Source organism: Rattus rattus, chromosome 9, assembly GCF_011064425.1.
Source record: "Rattus rattus isolate New Zealand chromosome 9, Rrattus_CSIRO_v1, whole genome shotgun sequence".
NCBI lineage: Eukaryota > Metazoa > Chordata > Mammalia > Rodentia > Muridae > Rattus > Rattus rattus.
The window spans coordinates 29,169,216-29,188,775 of NC_046162.1; the positions used below are offsets into that span (position 1 = coordinate 29,169,216).

Sequence of the window (19,560 nt, forward strand, 5' to 3'; positions counted from 1 at the left end):
TGCACACTCATCACATCGCACACACACACACCACACACACCACACACACACACACACACACACATCACACACACATGCACACACACACATCACACACATACACACCACACACACATCACACACATACACAAACAAATACACACACACATCACACACCCATACATAACACACACATCACACACACACCACACCACCGCACACACATACAGACACACACCACACACACACACACACACACATACATGCACCCCACACACACACACCACACACACACACACACACACACACACACCCACACATCACACCACATACCCACACACACACACACACACACACACACAAGTACACACACATACACACACACACACACACACAAGCACTCTCACACACACATAAACACACACACACTATCAAATTCTACACAGATGTTCTATCTCTTCACCTGCATGCACACACACACCACATACACACACACACACCACACACACACACACACACACATCACACACACACCACACACACACACACCCACACACACCACCCACACACACACACACACACACACCCCACACACACACCACACACACACACACACACCACACCACACACACACACACCACACATACACACACACACACACACACACACCACATACACACACACACACACACACACACACACACCCCACATACACACACCACACACACACACCACATTGACATAAAATAAAATAAAATTGTTTCTACTTCTAAAAATGACAGGAGTGGTGCATAAACACAATATCAAGATTAGTGCCAGGCAGTGCCGCATACCTTTAATGCCAGCACTCAGGAGGTAGAGGCAGGCAGAGCTCTGAGAGTTCAATGCCAGCCTGATCTATATACAGAGTTCCAGGACATCTGGGGCTACATAGAGAGACCCCAGTGTCAACACAAACAAATCAAATCAAACGATCAAAAGATTAATAGTGCTAAGAACCATGCCTGGCACTTAAGTGCAGAGTAGACAGTAACTATGATGTCTACATACGTTCATGACGGTTCACTTCTTCCTGCTGCTTACATTCTAGTGTACTCTTGGGTTACTGGGGAAAGACAGGAACAAGAAATAACATCACACACATCTCCTGTTCAGGTTTACAGTCAAATGAAATGGGGGGGTGGTGGAGTAAAGAAGTCAGGGCTGGAGGTGTAGCTTAATTGGCAGAGTCTTTGTCTAGCATTCATGCCAGCTGAGTTTGAGCCCCAGAACCACATAAATCAAGTGTTACAGGCAGGCCAGTAATCCCAGCACTCAGGAGGATCAGGAGTTCAAGGTCATCCTGGCTATAGGGAGCGTTTGAGCTCAACCTGGGGTACATGAGACACTGTCCCAAAAAGGAAGAGACAGACAGACAGAGACAGAGAACAACTCTGGTCACTGAGACCAAGAACCATAAGGATGGGGAAGCAGAAGTGGGATTTCCATTTCAAATGTTGCGTGTGGGGAAAGATTCCTGTTTACTTTGAAGTTCCACCCCCTGCGGTTTTCATGCTTTAGATTGCTTTCAGGTAGAGAGAGCAAAGCCGGAGAATGTTTGGTTTTATTTTTTTTTTCTTCATAAATAGTTTTAAGGCAAGACAGTCTTTATACTGTTTAAGCCACAGTCTATTAAACTCAGATTTCCTGGCAGCCTTTATGGACCTTGAGGAGTTTAGATTTTGAAGGTCCAGAATGGTGACTGTGACTTTTCACAAATTCTGACTCGGGCAGCAAAATGAATGAGTTTCTTCTGTTTCCTGGCAGCCCACAGCTCTTTGTTTTCCTGACAGTGTCCGCAGCCTCCCCTCCTGCTCCTGCCTTGCATGTGGCCCTGTCCCCTCTACCTGGTGTGAATTAATACAGTCACTGGTTAGGCGAGCAGATAAGGAAATAAATGAGCTCAAAGGAGAGATGGTGGCTGGCCCATGAGTTATGTGACTCTCTTCACGTTGGTGACCTTCTGGGTGAAGTTGTGGAGGGCGTTGAAGTTAAGAATGTGGCTTTAAAGCCGCGTGAGCCTCGTAGGAAGCCGTTCTTACTCACGGAGCAGGGTGTAACCCTCATTCTCCATTTCCTTCCCTTGTCCAAGATGACTAAGTCTCTACCGTTTAGAGGAGTTGTTTTAAAGTTTTACTTATTTTGAATTTAAAGTTTTGAAGGGTGTCTATTCATTATAGGTAGACCAGGTTTTCCACAGACATTTTCACTCAAGGACGCCATCTGGTCTGGCAATATCCATCCTTTATTCCCTCCGTCCTCTCCCTGCCCTCATTAGTTCACCTCTTTCTGGATACAGTCTCACCTCTGTTTTCACTCCATATGTATACACGATTTTTGTCCTGAGTGAGAGAAGTTAAGATTTCCTTTCCACATTTCCTAGATAAAAATCCAGTTTTCAAAAAAAAAAAAAAAATCCAGTTTTCCCAGAGTACCTTTCACTGAGGAAGCTGTCCCCGCCCCCACCCTATTGAATGTATTGTGCATGCTTGTCAATATATATATATATATATATATATATATATATATATATATATATATATATATATATATATATATCATGTCCCCAGCTTTGTTTCTCGGTCCTCCGCCCCATTCACCCGAGCTACCTGTCTGTGTTAGTTTGATGCTATTTGCCACCAGGAGGTCTCTGTGTACGATTTGAGGTCAGGATTACTATTCTATCAGAGGCCTTCCAGTTTGGGGATTTTTCCCATTGCTGAGAAGAATGGTCATTGGGATTGTGGTGGGGGTGATGTGGAACCTGTACACGGTTTTTGGTAAAATAGATATTTTCATGTTACTTCTGCTGACCTATGAGAAGCCTTTCTGCATTATGGTGTTTTCTTCTATTTAAAATGTTAATTATACGGGGTTGGGGATTTAGCTCAGTGGTAGAGCGCTTGCCTAGCAAGCACAAGGCCCTGGGTTCGGTCCCCAGCTCCGAAAAAGAAAATGTTAATTATAGAGCTTTTTTTTTTTTTTTTTTTTTTTTTTTAAACTTTCTTGGTAAGGGTAAGGTTTACTCCTAGGTATTTTATCTTACTTTATTTACTTATACTTATTTATGTTTGTGAGGGCTTTGCAGGCTTGTCTGTAAGTGCACTGCTTGCGTGACTGGTGCCAATGGAGCCTAGAAGAAGGTTGTAGATCCTTTTGGACTAGAGTTATAAAAGATCGTGAACTACCATGTGGGTGCTGGGGACAAAACCCAGGTCCTCTGTAAGAGTTACAAGGGCCTCTAACCAATGAGCATCTCTCTAGTCCCCTATATTATTCTGCTTTTGTAAGATAGGATCTTAGTATGTAGCTCTGGTTGTCCTGGAACTCACAGTGGTCTCAAGTTCACAGAGATCTGCCTACCTCTGCTTTCCTAACGCTGGGCTTGAAGATGTGTGCACCCACACCAGCAGTATTTTATGTTTTGCAGCTGTTGTGAGTGGATTGTTTTCTTCATTTCTTTCTCATCATGCTTGTTATTGGCATATAAGAAAGCTATGAGTTTTGTATATTGATTTTGTATCTAAGCATCAACTCGCAGAGTTTTCAGATTCAGTTTATAGTCTGTCTTACATATGCAATTGTGTCATCTGCAAATAGAAATACTTTGAATCTGTTACATATATCCCATTTCTTTCTTTTTTTCTATTTGTGCTAAGAGTTCAGAAGTTATGTTGAACAAGAATGGAGTAAGTAGATGCCCCTGTCTAGTTCCTGACTTTAGTTGAAGGTTCTTTTTTAAAAGTTTCCTCCATCTGTTATAATGTTGGTTGTGGGGTCGTTGTATATAAACTTTATATTGAAATGTATTCCTTCTTAATAAGTTTTTTTGAAAGAGTCACATGTAGCCCATGCTATTCTCAAATTTGCTTTGTAGTCAATGATGACCTTAAACTCCTGATCCTCCTGTTACCTGAGTTCTGGGATCATAGACATAGGTCTTCATGCTTAATTTATGCAGTACTAGTGATCAGACACAGGGCTTCTGTGTATGCTAGGAAGGTACTCTTATCAATTGAACACCTCCTTCCATAGCCCCTATGCTGAAGTATGTTCCTTCAAGCCCTAGTGTCATCTCATATTTTTATCATAAAGTTATGTTAAACCTCGTCACAGGCTCTTCCTGAGTCTACTAAAATGATCAGCTGATTTTGTCCTTCACTCTCTGTCCTGCCATGTCCTTGCCTAGCTCCAGGGCCTTGACCTCACCAAAGCAGTGAAGAAATGAAGAACAGACAAACGCAGACACACAGAAAAGCTGGGATTGAGTGGTCTGGGCTCTCAGATGGGGTAGCCTCAGCACCTGGGATGCTCGGCGTGTTTATTATGCAGAGTTGAGCAGGGAGGTGGGGTTATTGTCTACGGCTGCACAAGGAGGATGGTTCAGCTAATCTCAGTGCTAGCAAGCTCTGGAAGGGAGTAGCCTTCTGGCTGTGAACATCAGGTAGGGAGAAGGCTATGGTGGACATTTTCTGAACACATTGTCAGTATCCGTACTTGAATCCTCAAGGAAGGTTTTACCATTCTTGAGCCTCATTCAGGGAAGGCTTTGGCACCCTTATGTAGCCCTTAACATGGCCAGACCCATATTTACAGCACACATTCACTCGGGGCTTCTTCTACTCCTCACAATGAACTACGCTCAGTTTTAGTCAAAAGTCCAGAGAAGCCATTTAATCTATTTATGTGATCGATTACAATTACTGATTTGCCTATGGTGAACCATCCCTGCTCCTGTCAATGAAGCCATTTTGATCACAATGCAAGCTCTTTTTATTACCGAAGTTGGTTTGCATGCAGTTTGTTTGCTGTTATTGTTGGTTTTGATGCAGGGTTTTCCTATATTACCCTGGCTGGCTGGCCTGGAAGGTTTGCAGCCATTTTATTGGTAATTACTTTTGCACTAATTTTCACCAGGAAGACTGGCCTTTCATTATTGCTGGTTTTGGTATCAGGGTAATCAACATTGGGTCTATACAATGAGCGTGACAGTTTTTTTCCATTTATAGTTCATGCAATAACCCAAGGAACATGGTGCTAGTTATTTTTTTAAAGGTGTGGTGGAATTTAGCAGTGAACACATCTGGGCTCAATTTAGCTGGAAGACTTAAAAAAAATTATGGCTTCAATTTGATTGCTTGTTATAAATCTCCATAGGTGGTTTAGATTCTTGGTTTAATTTTGGTAGGTCACTGTGTTTGGCAACCAATGCATTCTTTTAGACTTTTAGTTTAGTGGAATGTATGTCTTTTAAGTAATGTCATAATGATTTTCTGAATGCCATTTGTAGCTGTTGTAATGTCTCTTTTCATCTCTAACTTCGTGTGCTTGGGTTTCTTCTCTCCCTTTTGGTTAGTTTGACCAAGAGTTTACTGATTTTGTTTTTGTTTCCATGGATTCTTTGTACTGGTCATTTTGATGCTATTTCACTATTTCATTACTTTCTACCCTAATGTCTAAAGCTTCCATATGTTGTTCTGGGTTTGATTGTTCTTGTTTTTCTAAGACCTTGGGGCACTTTATTAAGTTATTACTTGTGCTTTCTTTGAATTTTTAAATGTAGACCTTTGCATACCTATATGCTTCCTCTTATAACTACATTCATAATATTCTGCAGGTTACAATATAGTATATTTTCATTTTCATTCCATTTCATTTGAGGAATTTGCTAATTTTCCTTCCAATTTCTCTGATGACCAATTTACACTCAGTGCTGATGAATTCATCTCTTAGTCATTCATTTTCTCTGAGTTTGCGTTTTTTAGGATAGTCCTTTTTGATACTGAATGAGGAAGTTCATTACAAGTGTTTGGCAAAATGCCTGATTCCTGGTGAACTGTAGCTATTGTTTCCATTGGAAAACAGCTAAATACCTTGCCAATGAAGAAATGTTAAACTTTTCCAAGAGTTTTGTGTCTCTGAAAGTCTAACTAGAGTATGAATGAACATTATCAATGTTACTAGATTGTTGTGGCACTCATTAGACCCTCTGGACAAAACTGAGAACATATTCAGTATAAACCTTCCAGTGAATGAAAAAAGAAAGAAAAAGAGGACAGGGCAGTTCCTAGATTTGGTGAAGAAGGTTTATTGTAGGTATGAGGGAGAGCAAAGCCTTAGGTAGAGACATCTGAGAGTCCAGGGTGAACATGATCCTGAACTGGGCCATGTGAGAAGGGGGAGAGGGTCGAGCCAAGAGACCAGCAGAGCAAGAGGCCAGGAGGTAAAAGGGTAAAAAACGACTGGTGTAACCCAGATGGCTGGATTGTATAGGGGGAACCTCTGGGGGAAGAGCAGCCCAGTCCTGGGATGGAGAGTTTAGTGTAGGGGTTGGGTATATCAGCCATGCCCTGTAGCAGGTAGGGTCTGAGGGAAGCTGAGAGAACCTGGTGGCCAGGTCTGTTTGATATGTTAAATGGACAAATGTTTTGTCCTGGGTTTGAGACCTAACAGGGAGTGGGGTTTATTATTTATGTGAAAGAACATCACCCTGAGACTGACTTGTATGTATTCAGTGTCTTGTTGGTCTTATAATTATTGTGGAGCATATGGAGATGAATTAGTAGAAAAACGGGTCACTGATGTGGTGAGTTTTTTTTTTTCTTTGATTTGGAGTTAAAAAACATTGTTAACTATTGTCTACTTCCTCCCCTTTGTATGCGTGCGCAGAGACGCAGACCCTGGTGACCCTCCATGATAACAATGGAACAGTAAGTAACGTCTGCCTGTCTGCTCGCTTTGCGCTTGGGTAGGCTTCCTTTCCCACGCCACCTCGTTTGTGGGAAAGCTTTTGCCCTCCTTGGCTTCACACTCACTGGCTTTTCTGTGTTGAGGTCTGACCGTATAGGCTTGTTATTGATAGAAGGAGGATAAGCCGGTGGGGTATGCACATGCAGAGTGTGGAAAAGGCCCCCAGAAGAAATGAGCAATCATCTCTCTTTGCAAATGTCACCACTATGTATCACTGTGGAAGGTTCCTTGATGTTCTTTTCAGGGTTTCCACTTAGGTTTTGTTGTGGTTTTGAGGCAAGCTGTCATGAAGCCCAGAGTCTTAGTCGGGGTTCCTATTTCTGCACAAACATCATGACTAAGAATCAACTTGGGGAGGAAAGGGTTTATTCAGCTTAAACTTCCACACTACTGTTCATCACCAAAGGAAGTCAGGACTGAAACTCACACAGGGAAGGAAACAGGAGCTGGTGCAGAGGCCATGGAGGGATGTTTCTTACTGTTTTCCTTCCCCTGGCTTGCTCAGCTTGCTCTCTTGTAAAACCCAAGACCACCAGCCCAGGGATGGCACCACCCACAATGGGCTGGGTCCTCCCCCCTTGATCACTAATTGAGAAAATGCCTTACAGCAGGGTCTCATGGAGGCCTTTCCACAACTGAGGCTCTTTTTTCTATGATAAGTCCAGCTTGCGTCAAGTTGACACACAAAACCAGCCAGTACACCCAGGCTGGTCTTAAATTTACAATGTAGCTTAGAATGACCTTGAACTCCCAATCTTCCTGCTTCCACCTCCATGGAGCTGAGATGTCCACCTTATATTTTGTATTTTTTTTAATCATTTTTTTCTGTAACAAGACACCCAAGACACCATTCAAGAAATCTCAGAGCCATGAATTCATGTACTGAACTAGAAAGAAAAAAAGCACTACAAAGCCAGCTAGCAGTAGCCACTTGAAAATTCTTCGATGACTGAATATTGAAATTTCTCAGAGAGTAAAGGTACTTGCCACCCAGCCCGATAGACTACGAATGTGATTCTTGGAACTCATGATAGGAGAGAACTGACTCCTAGCAGTTGTCCGGCGATGGCCATTCCTGTGTCCTGTACCATGCTCTGGATGCACACATATGCCTGTGCATAAATGCACCAATAATTAATAGATAATAATAATAATAAAATAGTAGTAGCAGCAGCAGCAGCAGCAGCAGCAGCAGCAGCAGCAGCAGCAGCAGCAGCAGCAGCAGCAGCAGTAGTAGTAGTAGTAGTAGTAGTAGTAGTAGTAGTAAACAACTCTTTAGGTCCAGGTCTAGAAGCCTGCATCAATTAATTCGATCTCTTTATTTGTGTGCTCATAGTCAGTGCCAGGCATCTTGAGCTTGCCTTTCCCTTCTTTGAGATCGCCATCACATCTAAGAACTTCCATTGCCCACCAGTGCTTACTTAGCACATGGCGCTTTGTACAGGACTCCTGCTTTTACAGAAGTAATGTGTATTGATTAAATGAAGGACTTGGCTTCTGAGACTTATTGCTTTTATTGTTTAGTGTTGTTGTATTGTAGTTTTTATTTAGTCTTAGATTATTTTGTACATGCATATGGCATATTTCAATAATATTCACTTACCCCCTTCCAACTCCTCCTAGATCCTTCTCATGTCTCCTCCCAAGTACATGTCTTCTTTTTGTTGTTGCTGTTCATAACCTACTGATCCTAATTAGTGCTTCCCATATAGGCATGGGTGGTTTGGATTTTTGAAGCAGGGTCTTGATAGGTAGTTCAGCTGGCCTGGAATTTACTGCTTTCCTGCCTTAGTCTCCTGAGTATTGGGGTTACAGACATTCATCACCATGACTGGTTGGCTTATTTGTTCTAAAAGTGTCTCTACTATTGTCTTTGAAGGAGGAAATGTGGACTTAATTTTAGAAAGAGAAGGATGTTGTATATGACTCTCTGGTATCCGAAATGAGAGAAAAAGCAAGTATTTACCACTGACTGAGCATTTATTGAGAAAGAGGCTCTTTGTTAATATTGTCAATAACCCCACAGGATCACTAAGCTCTTGGAGATATGGAATTTAAATTCAGGACTGTGTAGCTACAAAGTCCTGGCTTTTGCAACACTGCTTTTTGTTGTTGTTATTGTTGTTGTTGTGTGGACGGAGGTTTCCCTGAAGACATCAAATATAGACCATTCTGAAACTCCCTCCCTCTGAACACAATTTTGAACCAGTCGGGTTCTATACAGCCTTGTTAGGGATGGGGGCAGGTGAGATAAACTGTGACTTTTATATTACAGCATTGAAAGGAATAGCTTATTCCCTCCTTAAGTACAAATATTAAGCCAATCCATTTCATTTCTTTGATGAATGAGGCTCGTCTAGAAGAAGACAGATCAAGGGTGGCTTCGCCATTCCTGCCATCCCAAGAAGCCATAAAAAAGAGTGGTCTGACCCTTGAACCATGAAACTGGTTGAGCATATTTCTGGACATCATGAGCTTGAATCCTGTTTTCTTTCCCCCAGAAAATTTCCACATGGACCGATGAAATTAAGGACTCTGGAGAAACTATCAGAACTGCTGTCCACATTGGAGTAGGCGTCTCTGCTGGGCTGGCCCTGGCACTTATCCTTGGTGTTTTAATCCTTAAATGTAAGTCATTAGATGTTGCTCATTTTTCTTTCTAATAAAGAACTGTTACTGGGCTGGAGAGATGGCTCAGCAGTTAAGGGCACTGACTGCTCTTCCAGAGGACCCAGGTTCAAATCCCACCACCCACATGGCAGCTCAGAACTGGCTGTAACTCCAAGATCTGACACTCTCACTTAGATATATGTGTAGGCAAAACACCAATGCACATAAAAATAAAGATAAATAAGTAAATAAATAATCAAATAGAACCGTTACTATAGGAACCAGTGCACACCTAGATAGAAATACAATCTTTCAAGTAAGCCTTAAGGTGGTTAGACTAGATACTCCTTTGTCTTTCCAAATGCTGCCAGTTCTGATAAGTAGTAAGCATTTGAAGTTTCTATGTGTCAGGCAGACCCTATGCCCAATGCTTTACACTCCGTCGTCTTCATCGTCTTGTGACCTAGGTAGTACTATTTGTTCCCAGTCTAGGGCAGAAGAAAATAAATCTTGCTGAGAGCATCGAGTTCTCAAAGCTTCATGGTGAGCAAGACACAAAGCTGGACCTTTAAGTCTAGGCGGACAACCAAGGATTGGCTATCCTTGGATACAAAACAAATTTTGGGGACTGGTGGGATGGCTCAGTGGGATAAGGTATCTGTTACAAGCTTGATGCTCTGAGTTTGATCCCAGGGACCAACATGGTGGAAGATGTCAGACTTCTTTCCTCAGACTGTACCTGGCCTCCACATGTGAGTGGAAGTACTTGGGTACCCCTGACCTCTCCTGTCCTGTCCTGTCCTGTCCTGTCCTGTCCTGTCCTCTCCTCTCCTCTCCTCTCCTGATCTCCCCTTCCCTCTCTTTTCTTCCCTTTCCATCCCCTCCCCTCTCCTCTTATCTCTTCTCATCCACCATCCTCTTTTCTGTCTCATTCTAATTAAAAAAGCTACTCTTTTTACATAAGCCCATGCTTAACAGGAAACCCAACACCACCACTTCTTTCTATATGAGTTTCTATGTTGCTTTCTCAAGCATCTCTCTTTAACATTGAACCATGACTGAAATTCCTGAGCTGGGTTTTCTCCTCACAGCACTCAGCACACATAGTTATTTGTCTTTATTTAAACAAACAACTTGGGGTCTGGGCATGTAGTCCAATTATTAAAGTACTTTCATAGCATGTAGGAAGCTCTGGACACCCATAAAACTAGGTGGGTGGCATACACCTGTAATCCCAGAACTCTCTAGAGCAGTAGTTCTCAACTTATGGTCACCTATCAGATATTCTATGTCTCAGATATTTACATTATAATTCATGACAGTAGCAAAATCACAGTTATGAAGTAACAAGAAAATAATTTCATGGTTGAGAATCACCATGGAATGAGGAACTGTATTAAAGAGTTTCAGCCAGCAGCAAACCACTGAACTGAGAACAGGACCCCCATTGAAGGAATCAGAGAAAGAACTGGAAGAGCTTGAAGGGGCCCGAGACCCCATATGAACAACAATGCCAAGCAACCAGACTTCCAGGGACTAAGCCACTACCTAAAGACTATACATGGACTGACCCTGGACTCTGACCTCATAGGTAGCAATGAATATCCTAGTAAGAGCACCAGTGGAAGGGGAAGCCCTTGGTCCTGCTAAGACTGAACCCCCAGTGAATGTGATTGTTGGGGGGGGCGGCAATGGGGGAGGATGGGGAGGAACACCCATAAAGAAGGGGGGGCTAGGGGGATGTTGGCCTGGAAACCGGGAAGGGAATAACACTCGAAAATGTAAATAAGAAATACTTAAGTTAAAGTTAATTAAAAAATTAATAAAAAAAAGAGTTTCAGCATTAGGAAGGTTGAGAACCACTGTTCTGAAGGTGGAACCAGGAGAACGAGAAGTGCACAGTTATCCTCAGCCACACCGTGAGTTCCAGGCCAAGGTAGGCTGCCGGAGACCCAGTTTCAGGAAAAGGTTTTTTCCAGTTTGGTTATTGTACGTGGAGACCAGTATCACACTCAAGATCCAAATGTTCCCAGCCCAGCACCTTGCACACTTTCCTAATTGTGATTGATTCTCTCTTCTCTGAGAGCAGAGAAGGCATTAATCAGAGTGTAATGCATTATGTGAATCATTCTCCTTAACATGTTTGGAACATGTCCAAATTGATGAATATAGGCATTGAAATCAGCCTTACTTCTCCCGATTGTTTTCTGCCATGTTTTGGTAAATGGGTTTTTCCAAGAAAGGATGAACCCCATACATACATGACCTTGCCCATAGACTTCATTTAAAATTCTGGAGACTGATCACTTGAATATGAAATTTAGAGGCTATTAAATGATGAGAGGAAAAATGATAACGTGCACTACTTTTGGAGTTCTTCCAAGACCTAGAAATTAGGGATTTATGTAAAAGATAAGAAGGAGGTAGGCATTCTTCTCTTAGAATCCCATCCCATGTTGGGAGTTCTTTCTCCTTTGCTTTTCTTTTTAAATAACATACATTTTTTCAATGAGACAGAAAACAGACTTACATACTATTATTTTTATTCCATTAATTTATTTATCTATCCACTTTATATTTCAATCACAGACAACCCTTGCTCCTAGTATCCCCTCATACAGCCCTTCTCCCATCCCTCCTTCCTTTCTCTTCTGAGAAGGGGGGAGATCCCCCTGGGTACCAACCATCCTGGCATATCAAGTCACTGCAGGACTAGGTAGTTCTCTCCTACTGAGGCCAGAGAAGGAAGCCCATTTAGGCGAACAGGATCCAGAGGCAGGCAACAGAGTCAGGGAGAGCCTCCAAGCCAGTTGTTGGGGGACCCACATGAAGACCAAGCTACACGTCTGCTGCATATGTGTAGGGTGAAGTGTCCATCCCAGGTATGCTCTTTGGTTGGTGGTTCAGTCTCTGGGAGTCCCCAAGGGTTCAGGTTAGTTGACTCTGTTGGTTTTCCTGTGGAGTTCTTATCCCTTCCAATTCCTTCAGTCCTTCCCCCAACTTTTACACAAGACTCCCCAAGCTCTGTCTGATGTTTGGCTGTGGTGAGCTGTGCATCTGTGTTGGTGAGCTGCTGGGTGGAGCCTCTCAGAGGTGATTTACGCTAGGCTTGTGTCTGCAAGCATAACAGTATCATTAATATTGTCAAGTATTTGGTCTTGCCCATGGAATGGGTCTCAAGTTAGGCTGTCATTGGTTGAGCATACCCTCAGTCTCTGTTCCGTCTTTCTCCCTGCACTTCTTGGATGCAGGACCAATTTGGGTTGAAGGTTTTGTGGGTGGATTGGTGGTCTTATTCCTCCATTCAGATTCCTTCCCGGTTACAGGGGGTGAAACTTAAAGCTTCATATCCCTACTGTCAGGAGTCTCAGCTAGAGTCACCCTCATAGACTCCCTGGAGCCTTCCTCATTCCAGGTCTCTATCATGTCCTAGGCTCATTCTAATCTTTAAAAGAGGCATGAGTGAAATTCAACTCATATATACTGATACCTTTCAATGCTTTTCATAGGTTCCACATCTATGAATTAAACCATAAAGCCCAAAATAATTGAACATTATTTACACTTAGCATGTATAGGTGTTTTAATCTCCCAAAGAAGGCAGCAGAACAATAATTTATATAGGATTTATCTCATGCTAGAAATTGTAAGCTGTCTAGAGATCATTTAAAGTGTGTGGCAGATCACAACAGGTATCAGTGATGTTTTATATAAGGAATTTGAGTACATTTGGATTTTGGTGTAGGGTTAACATAGATGGTGGTTTTGCGGAATAGATCACAATGTTCTGTTCAGTTTATAATTTTCCCCTTGATACTACAGACAACAATTTGACAAATGAAATGCTCTATTCTTAAGTCACGATGTTATAACTACACACTGGCTGGGTAGTGCCCATCAGTCCTTAGCCTTTCTGGTGGACTGTCTATTGACTTCGATGGCCATCCATCTTCACCACTGCTTAGCTTCCTTCAGCCCTCTCTTAACCAAGGAAATATCAAAGGTCTGCCTCCTTTGCCAAGTCTTAATTTCTTCATTTATAATTTTCTCCTGAATTGCCGATCTCACTTCTATCCTTAAAGTACCATAAATATAATTTTTTGTCAAGCCAAAATTGCTCTCATTTTACTAATAATCACATATTGTTTTGTCTTTATTATGGTTAATTGTAAATAACATCCCAAGTAAATTCTATACTTTGTTTTAAAATGTCTTCTCTTGGTTTTGGAAACACCATTCATTTTATTGATGGGTCAGCCCTTCCCATTATTTGTATATTTACTCTTCTGTCTACTGTTTAGAAGGTGAAATTCTTTAGGATTTGGCCTTTTTCTCTTTGGTAAGCATTCTAGTTCATAACATATATTCTGTGGACTTAGATATTCTCTTTAATCTTATCAACTGTTAAAATGTTGGTGCAGCCTGTCTCCCTGTCCAGTTGATAGCTTCACTTTAGAGGTTCATACATTCATACATCAGAAACAAGGGCTTCTGTATCCCACTCACCAGAACCCAACTCTCCGACTCTGGACTTCTCCATCATTTCACTACTGTCTCTCTGGTTGCTCATACCAGAAATTTAGAAGTCATCTTAGAATAACTTTCTGATGTCTTAGTATATAATCAACTCCAGTCTCAGTGTCTGTACAAAATATATCTCAAAATTGCTTCATTATTCTGCATCTTGCTTGGTCAACCATTATCTTTATTTGTTTCTTTATTTCTTCTTCTAATCAGTTCTCTCCATAGTAGTCAGGTCAGACCATGCTATTCAATGATAGCATAAAGGTCTTCCTGTCTTATACCATCCATATTCTTTTTGATGTTGTTCGGTTGGTTTGTTTTGTGGAAACAGGGTCTCATATGTTGCTTGCTTGCCTTGGACTCTTGATCCTCTTGCCCCCACATCCCATGGCTGCAGCTACAGGATTATGACTGAAAAGGTCTTTAGGACCCAGCCTTCGCTTACCTCTCAGATGTTTTTGGAGGACACTCTCGAGTTCTAGTCGTGGTTTTGGTTTTGATACCAACCCGATCTTTACTGAGGGTTCTCTGTTCCTGTAATTCCCCCCACCCCACCCAGTTCTTGACATAAGTGACTAATTCTTTTCTTTCAGAACAGACCTCAAAAGTCATGTCCTAATGTTTTCTAAGTTTTTCTGGTTTTGTTTTAGTATGGTGCCGGTTTCTTTTGGTGCCGGTTTCTTTTGACAGTGGATCATAATTTGAAATTTAGTTTTTGTTCCTTCCTTCCCTTCTTCTCTCCCGCCATTCTTCTTCCTTCTTTCCTCACTAGGGTGTATGTTTCATGGAGTCAGAGCTCACTACTCTCCCTGTAGTTCTTAGTGCCTATCAAACTGCTGCACATACAGAATAAGCCTCATAATATTTGTTTTTTAAAGATTTATTTATTTATTATATATAAGTACACTACAGCTGTCTTCAGACACCCCAGAAGAGGGCATCAGATCCCATTACAGATGGTTGTGAGCCACCATGTGGCTGCTGGGATTTGAACTCAGGACCTCTGGAAGAACAGTCAGTGCTCTTAACCACTGAGCCATCTCTCCAGCCCATAATATTTGTTAAATAAGACTATACATTAATATTACTTTTTTTTTCTTTTTTCTTTTTTTCGGAGCTGGGGACCGAACCCAGGGCCTTGTGTTTGCTAGGCAAGCGCTCTACCACTGAGCTAAATCCCCAACCCCCATTAATATTACTTTTAACATAGTCATACAGTACTGGTCATTTGGTTTAATTTGTTCTGAGGCAACACCAAATTTCACTAACAACTCTCACCTCCAATCAGTCCATTTTGTGCCAAGGACCAGTCTCAGCTTAGAGAGGTTTTCTAAGGAAGGAGTGTTTGGGAAGGGTGAAAGAACGACTCATAGTCAATCCTGGGTACAAACTTGTGTTCTGCTCAAGACAATTCTCCAGACATCTCCAGACAGCTCAGCTCTTATAGACCAAAGCCCAGTCTTTTATTTGCATAGCAATTCATCAGTCCACCCCAGGTTCCCTTTTTTTGTAATCCCATGAATCAGCATTTTATGACCCTAGCCTCCTGATTCTTAGAAAAGACAGCAAGTATGTTTTTTACACATAGCAATGAATTAAGAGATCTGCCTGCTTTTATAAGCACAGACAATAAGCCCTAGCTCGGAGATCACCATTTTCGCCATGCCTGGTCTTAAACTAGCTCTGTCCTAGGCTGACCTTGAACTCAGGAATCTGCTTGTCTTTGTAAGCACAAACAGTAAACTTAGCTGGGTGGGATCTTGCCCTGTCATGGCCACTCCTCATATCTCTTTATCACCTTCCTTAATATCTTTCTGACAAGCTGGCTCCTAGTGCAGCTGTCCATTTAGGTACATGAAGCCCCTCATATAAGTCATATTGTATCCTTATATTTTGCATGGTTGAGAAATTATATACTCTTGAACTTGTGTTTTCAGAGTTCTTTCCCACAGTCATAAGAGCTATCCTAAAGGTCACAGTGTTCACCATTTTGCTGATTTATACCCTCATTTCCTGTACTCATGCAGCTTCTAATTATCATGCAGTCATTAACCTTGGCAGGGAGAACATTCCCTGACAACATTGGTAGGGAGAACATCTCCTGAAGGAGGAACATAAAGAAAATTATGCACATTATTATACAGCCAAGCCTCATGCTTAGCAACCATCAATACTCATGGAGGGCCAAGTCCTGCTAGCTCTTCTCCAGGGGTGGGAACTGTGTCACACTGTCCCTTCTGCATGGCAGGACTTGGCAGTTTTATTTATTTCAATTATCTTAGAAAAACACTCTAATTGATTTTTCTTCTCCCGTTACTTAGGGTATTCCTCTAAGAAAAAGAAGTTGCAGGATTTGAGGTAAGAATAATGGAAGAGGGAATTGGGAAAATGGGAAAAGAGTATTGGGGAAAGGGGAAGGAGGTATACTATAGCTTTTATTATTTCTCTGAGAAATTCTGAGTTGGAGCGTTGAAAATTTAGGTTAGGCTTCCTTTGTTTATAAATCATTAAGAATTCAATAGCTGTCCCCCTGTGCATTTAGCTTCCTCTGTTCTAAAGCTGACATGTATAATTTGGCTTCTTATTGTTATCAAATACTTATCAGTTTCTAACACACTGAAACTTTAAATGTATGTTTGTTGTTTTTATGTTGCTAATAAATTGATATACAGAAAAAAACTCCTCAATCAGCTATGGTCAGGGTTTTTACAGCCCAGCCTAGGCATTTCCTACTGTGGCAATATCTTAGCATGACCTGGGGACTAATCTTGCTGATTGATACAGGGCATACCTAGAACAACCGAATCAGGATCTTAGAAGATGGAGACTGAGGAGGTATTGTTCTCAAAGCTCTTTAGGTGATCCTCATTACTACACACACACACGCACGCACGCACGCACGCACGCACGTTCTCTCTCTCTCTCTCTCTCTCTCTCTCTCTCTCTCTCTCTCTCTCTCCCAGGTTTACTGAAACTGCATTTCAAGGGAAAATACGATTATCTGCTGAATATTATAGGAAGCACATCTCAGAATCAACAAAATCCAGAATGTTCCAAAGACACAATAATATAAAGCAGAGAAAAGTCATATAAATCCAAGTGTGGTATTCAATAACCAGTACCATTATTCTTCCTTGGAAGTGTAACGGGAAACATGATATTCTTAGGTGACAGTGACAGGCATCAATCCAGTATCTGTGAAATGCTGTGCTCAGTGCTAAGTTCTGTCACTGCAACCCTCTAGTGTTGATTATTGTAACTCCAGCACAGTGCCTGATAAATATTAATAATTGACTCCAGCAAATGAATAATCTGGTGCTCCTCACAGCAGCCCTGCTGCAGGGCTCTCCTTCTTCCCATGTCTACAGAAGAGAAAACTGAGACACAAGGTTTGCTAACACACGGCTATGTGTGTTCTATGGCTATGTGTATTTTGTTCACTGCTGCAATCTATAGATGCGCAGGACAATGTGTAACTGCCTTGAATTAAAAATTGCATATGTATATATGAGTGATATGAAAACAAATGGAAGACTGTTTGGGAATAAGAGATGAAGATGAGCTGTTATCTGGGAAATTCTTCTGCCAACCTCATCACTTTATTTTTTCCAGCCTTATTACACTGGCCAACTCCCCACCAGGAGGGTTGGTGAATGCAGGAGCAGGCAGGATTCGGTCTGAGGAAAACATCTACACCATAGAGGAGAACATATATGAAATGGAGAATTCAAATGAGTACTACTGCTATGTCAGCAGCCAGCAGCCATCCTGACCGCCTCTGGGCTCCCGACTTTAAAGGCTCCCTTTCATTTCTGACTTTGGTACTTTCCTTTTCGAAAACTATGAGATAAGTCACCTGGCAACCTCGTTGGAGGTTCTGTCCACAGCCACCAAGAAAAGAGTTCCTGTTTTCTGGGGATAACGAACTCACACGGAGATTCGCCTGTAACCTATGCTACATTGAAATGCACCACTTTACCTGAGTGTCAGGGACAGGATCTCCCAACCCAGAGACTGCACTCATGGATGTTGAAGCTCACATGTGCTTCCTTACATTAGGAATGGCTAGTATGATATCTCTGAGACATTAAGGTTTGTGGTATGTCCGCAAAGCTCCTGAACAGGTAGAGGGAATAAAGGGCTAAGATCGGTAGGTGCAGGTCTTTGTTGGTGCTCGAAATCTAAAAAAGCTGGTGGTTTTCCTAGAGATTTCTAACCTTGAAAGATTCAGAGCCGGGTGGCATATGCTTAACATTCCATAACTTGGGAACCTCAGGCAGGAGGGTGGTGAGTTCAAGGTCAGCCGGGGCTGTGTTGGTGAGACTTTGTCTCAAAAACAAAAGAAGAAAATAAACACACAGACACTGGAGACTGGAGATATGGCTCAGTGAGGTGCTTGTTATAAAGCATGAGGAACCTGAGTTTGGTCCCAGACCTGACATAAAAAAGCTAGGCATGGTAGTGCATGCTTGTGAACTCCAGAGATAGGGAGGTAAAGGCAAAACAGATCCCTGGGGCATGGTTGACGCCACCTTAGCCTAGATGGTGAGTTGCAAGTCCGTGAGAGTCCCTGTCTCATAATAAGATGGACCGTGTTCTTGGGGAACGTCAATGGCGACTGTCCTGGGCTCTCAGCAGACATGCGCATGTACCTTACACATGCGCATGCGCACGCACATGCGCACGCGCACATGAGGTTACACGCAAACGATTAAAAGAAAGGAAGGATCAGAACAGGGCTAAAGGATAGTGAAAGTTCTCTGTGTGCCTTCTGCCTCTCTATAATGTTTATCTCTACATGACTCTCCTCTGCCTCTGTTAAGACTGCCTCTGAACGGGAGCACTGAAATGCAGACCTGTAACTAATTCCAGCACCCAGAAGGTTGAAGCAGGAGCATGGAGAGGTCAGGAGCATGGTGTCCTACACTGCCAGACTCTTTTACACAAGAAAAACGTTGCCCATAAGTGGCCTGCTGACTGCAAAAGGAAACTTTTTACGAAAGCTGCACCTTGCCTGCTGTGTGCTCAAAGGGAACTGACTCAGACAACTTCTCCATTTCTGGAGGAAACTGGAGCCGTGTTTCTGACAGAAGAAGAACCGGTGACTGGGACACACGAAGGCAGACCTCTTGCAGCAATCTATATAGTCAGCAAAAGATCCTTTTGGTAGGACAGTGGTCACCAAACTTAATTTCCAAGCTGGTGGAGCTCAGTTTCATCTGGCTTACAACTGCTTGGCCAAGTGCCTTGGTCTGTGTTGGTTCTCCTATATAACAGAGTCAATTAAATAGACCCAGAGTGAAAATATTAAGTGAGCAGAAAGGTAGCTTTGTTGAAAGACTTTTTGCACCGGGGTGCTACTGTGTATGTCAGAGGACGTCTGTTAGTGAAGGCACTGAAACCTGCATGTTTGGATCTTTTCTTGTATGAATTTTGATGTTTAGGCTGCATTTAGCTAGCTGTGGAAGTACTGGATCTTTTAGGTGGGTATGGAAGGGAGACTATCTGCAGAATCAATTAGGTAACATCTCTCATGCAGATGGGAAAATTAATCTCAAGTGTTTTAAAGTAATAAAACTAACTGTACTGGTGAAGTACTTTGAGCATATTTAAACCAGATCAATGGTTTCCTCCATTGAGGTCCTTATCTGACAAAGT

The 19,560-nt window shown here is 42.2% G+C and overlaps 1 protein-coding gene across 1 annotated transcript in view; it reads left to right on the forward strand.

Moving 5' to 3' along the window:
* Window positions 1–19,209, forward strand: part of Havcr2 (hepatitis A virus cellular receptor 2) — a 26,451-nt gene extending 7,242 nt beyond the window's left edge. The window contains exons 4-7 of the mRNA XM_032914109.1: window positions 6,688–6,728; window positions 9,270–9,396; window positions 16,224–16,260; window positions 17,515–19,209. Of these exons, the coding sequence (XP_032770000.1) occupies window positions 6,688–6,728; window positions 9,270–9,396; window positions 16,224–16,260; window positions 17,515–17,674 (365 nt within the window). The 3' untranslated portion in view covers window positions 17,675–19,209. The remainder of the gene's footprint in view (window positions 1–6,687; window positions 6,729–9,269; window positions 9,397–16,223; window positions 16,261–17,514) is intronic.
* The last annotated feature ends 351 nt before the right edge of the window (window positions 19,210–19,560 follow it).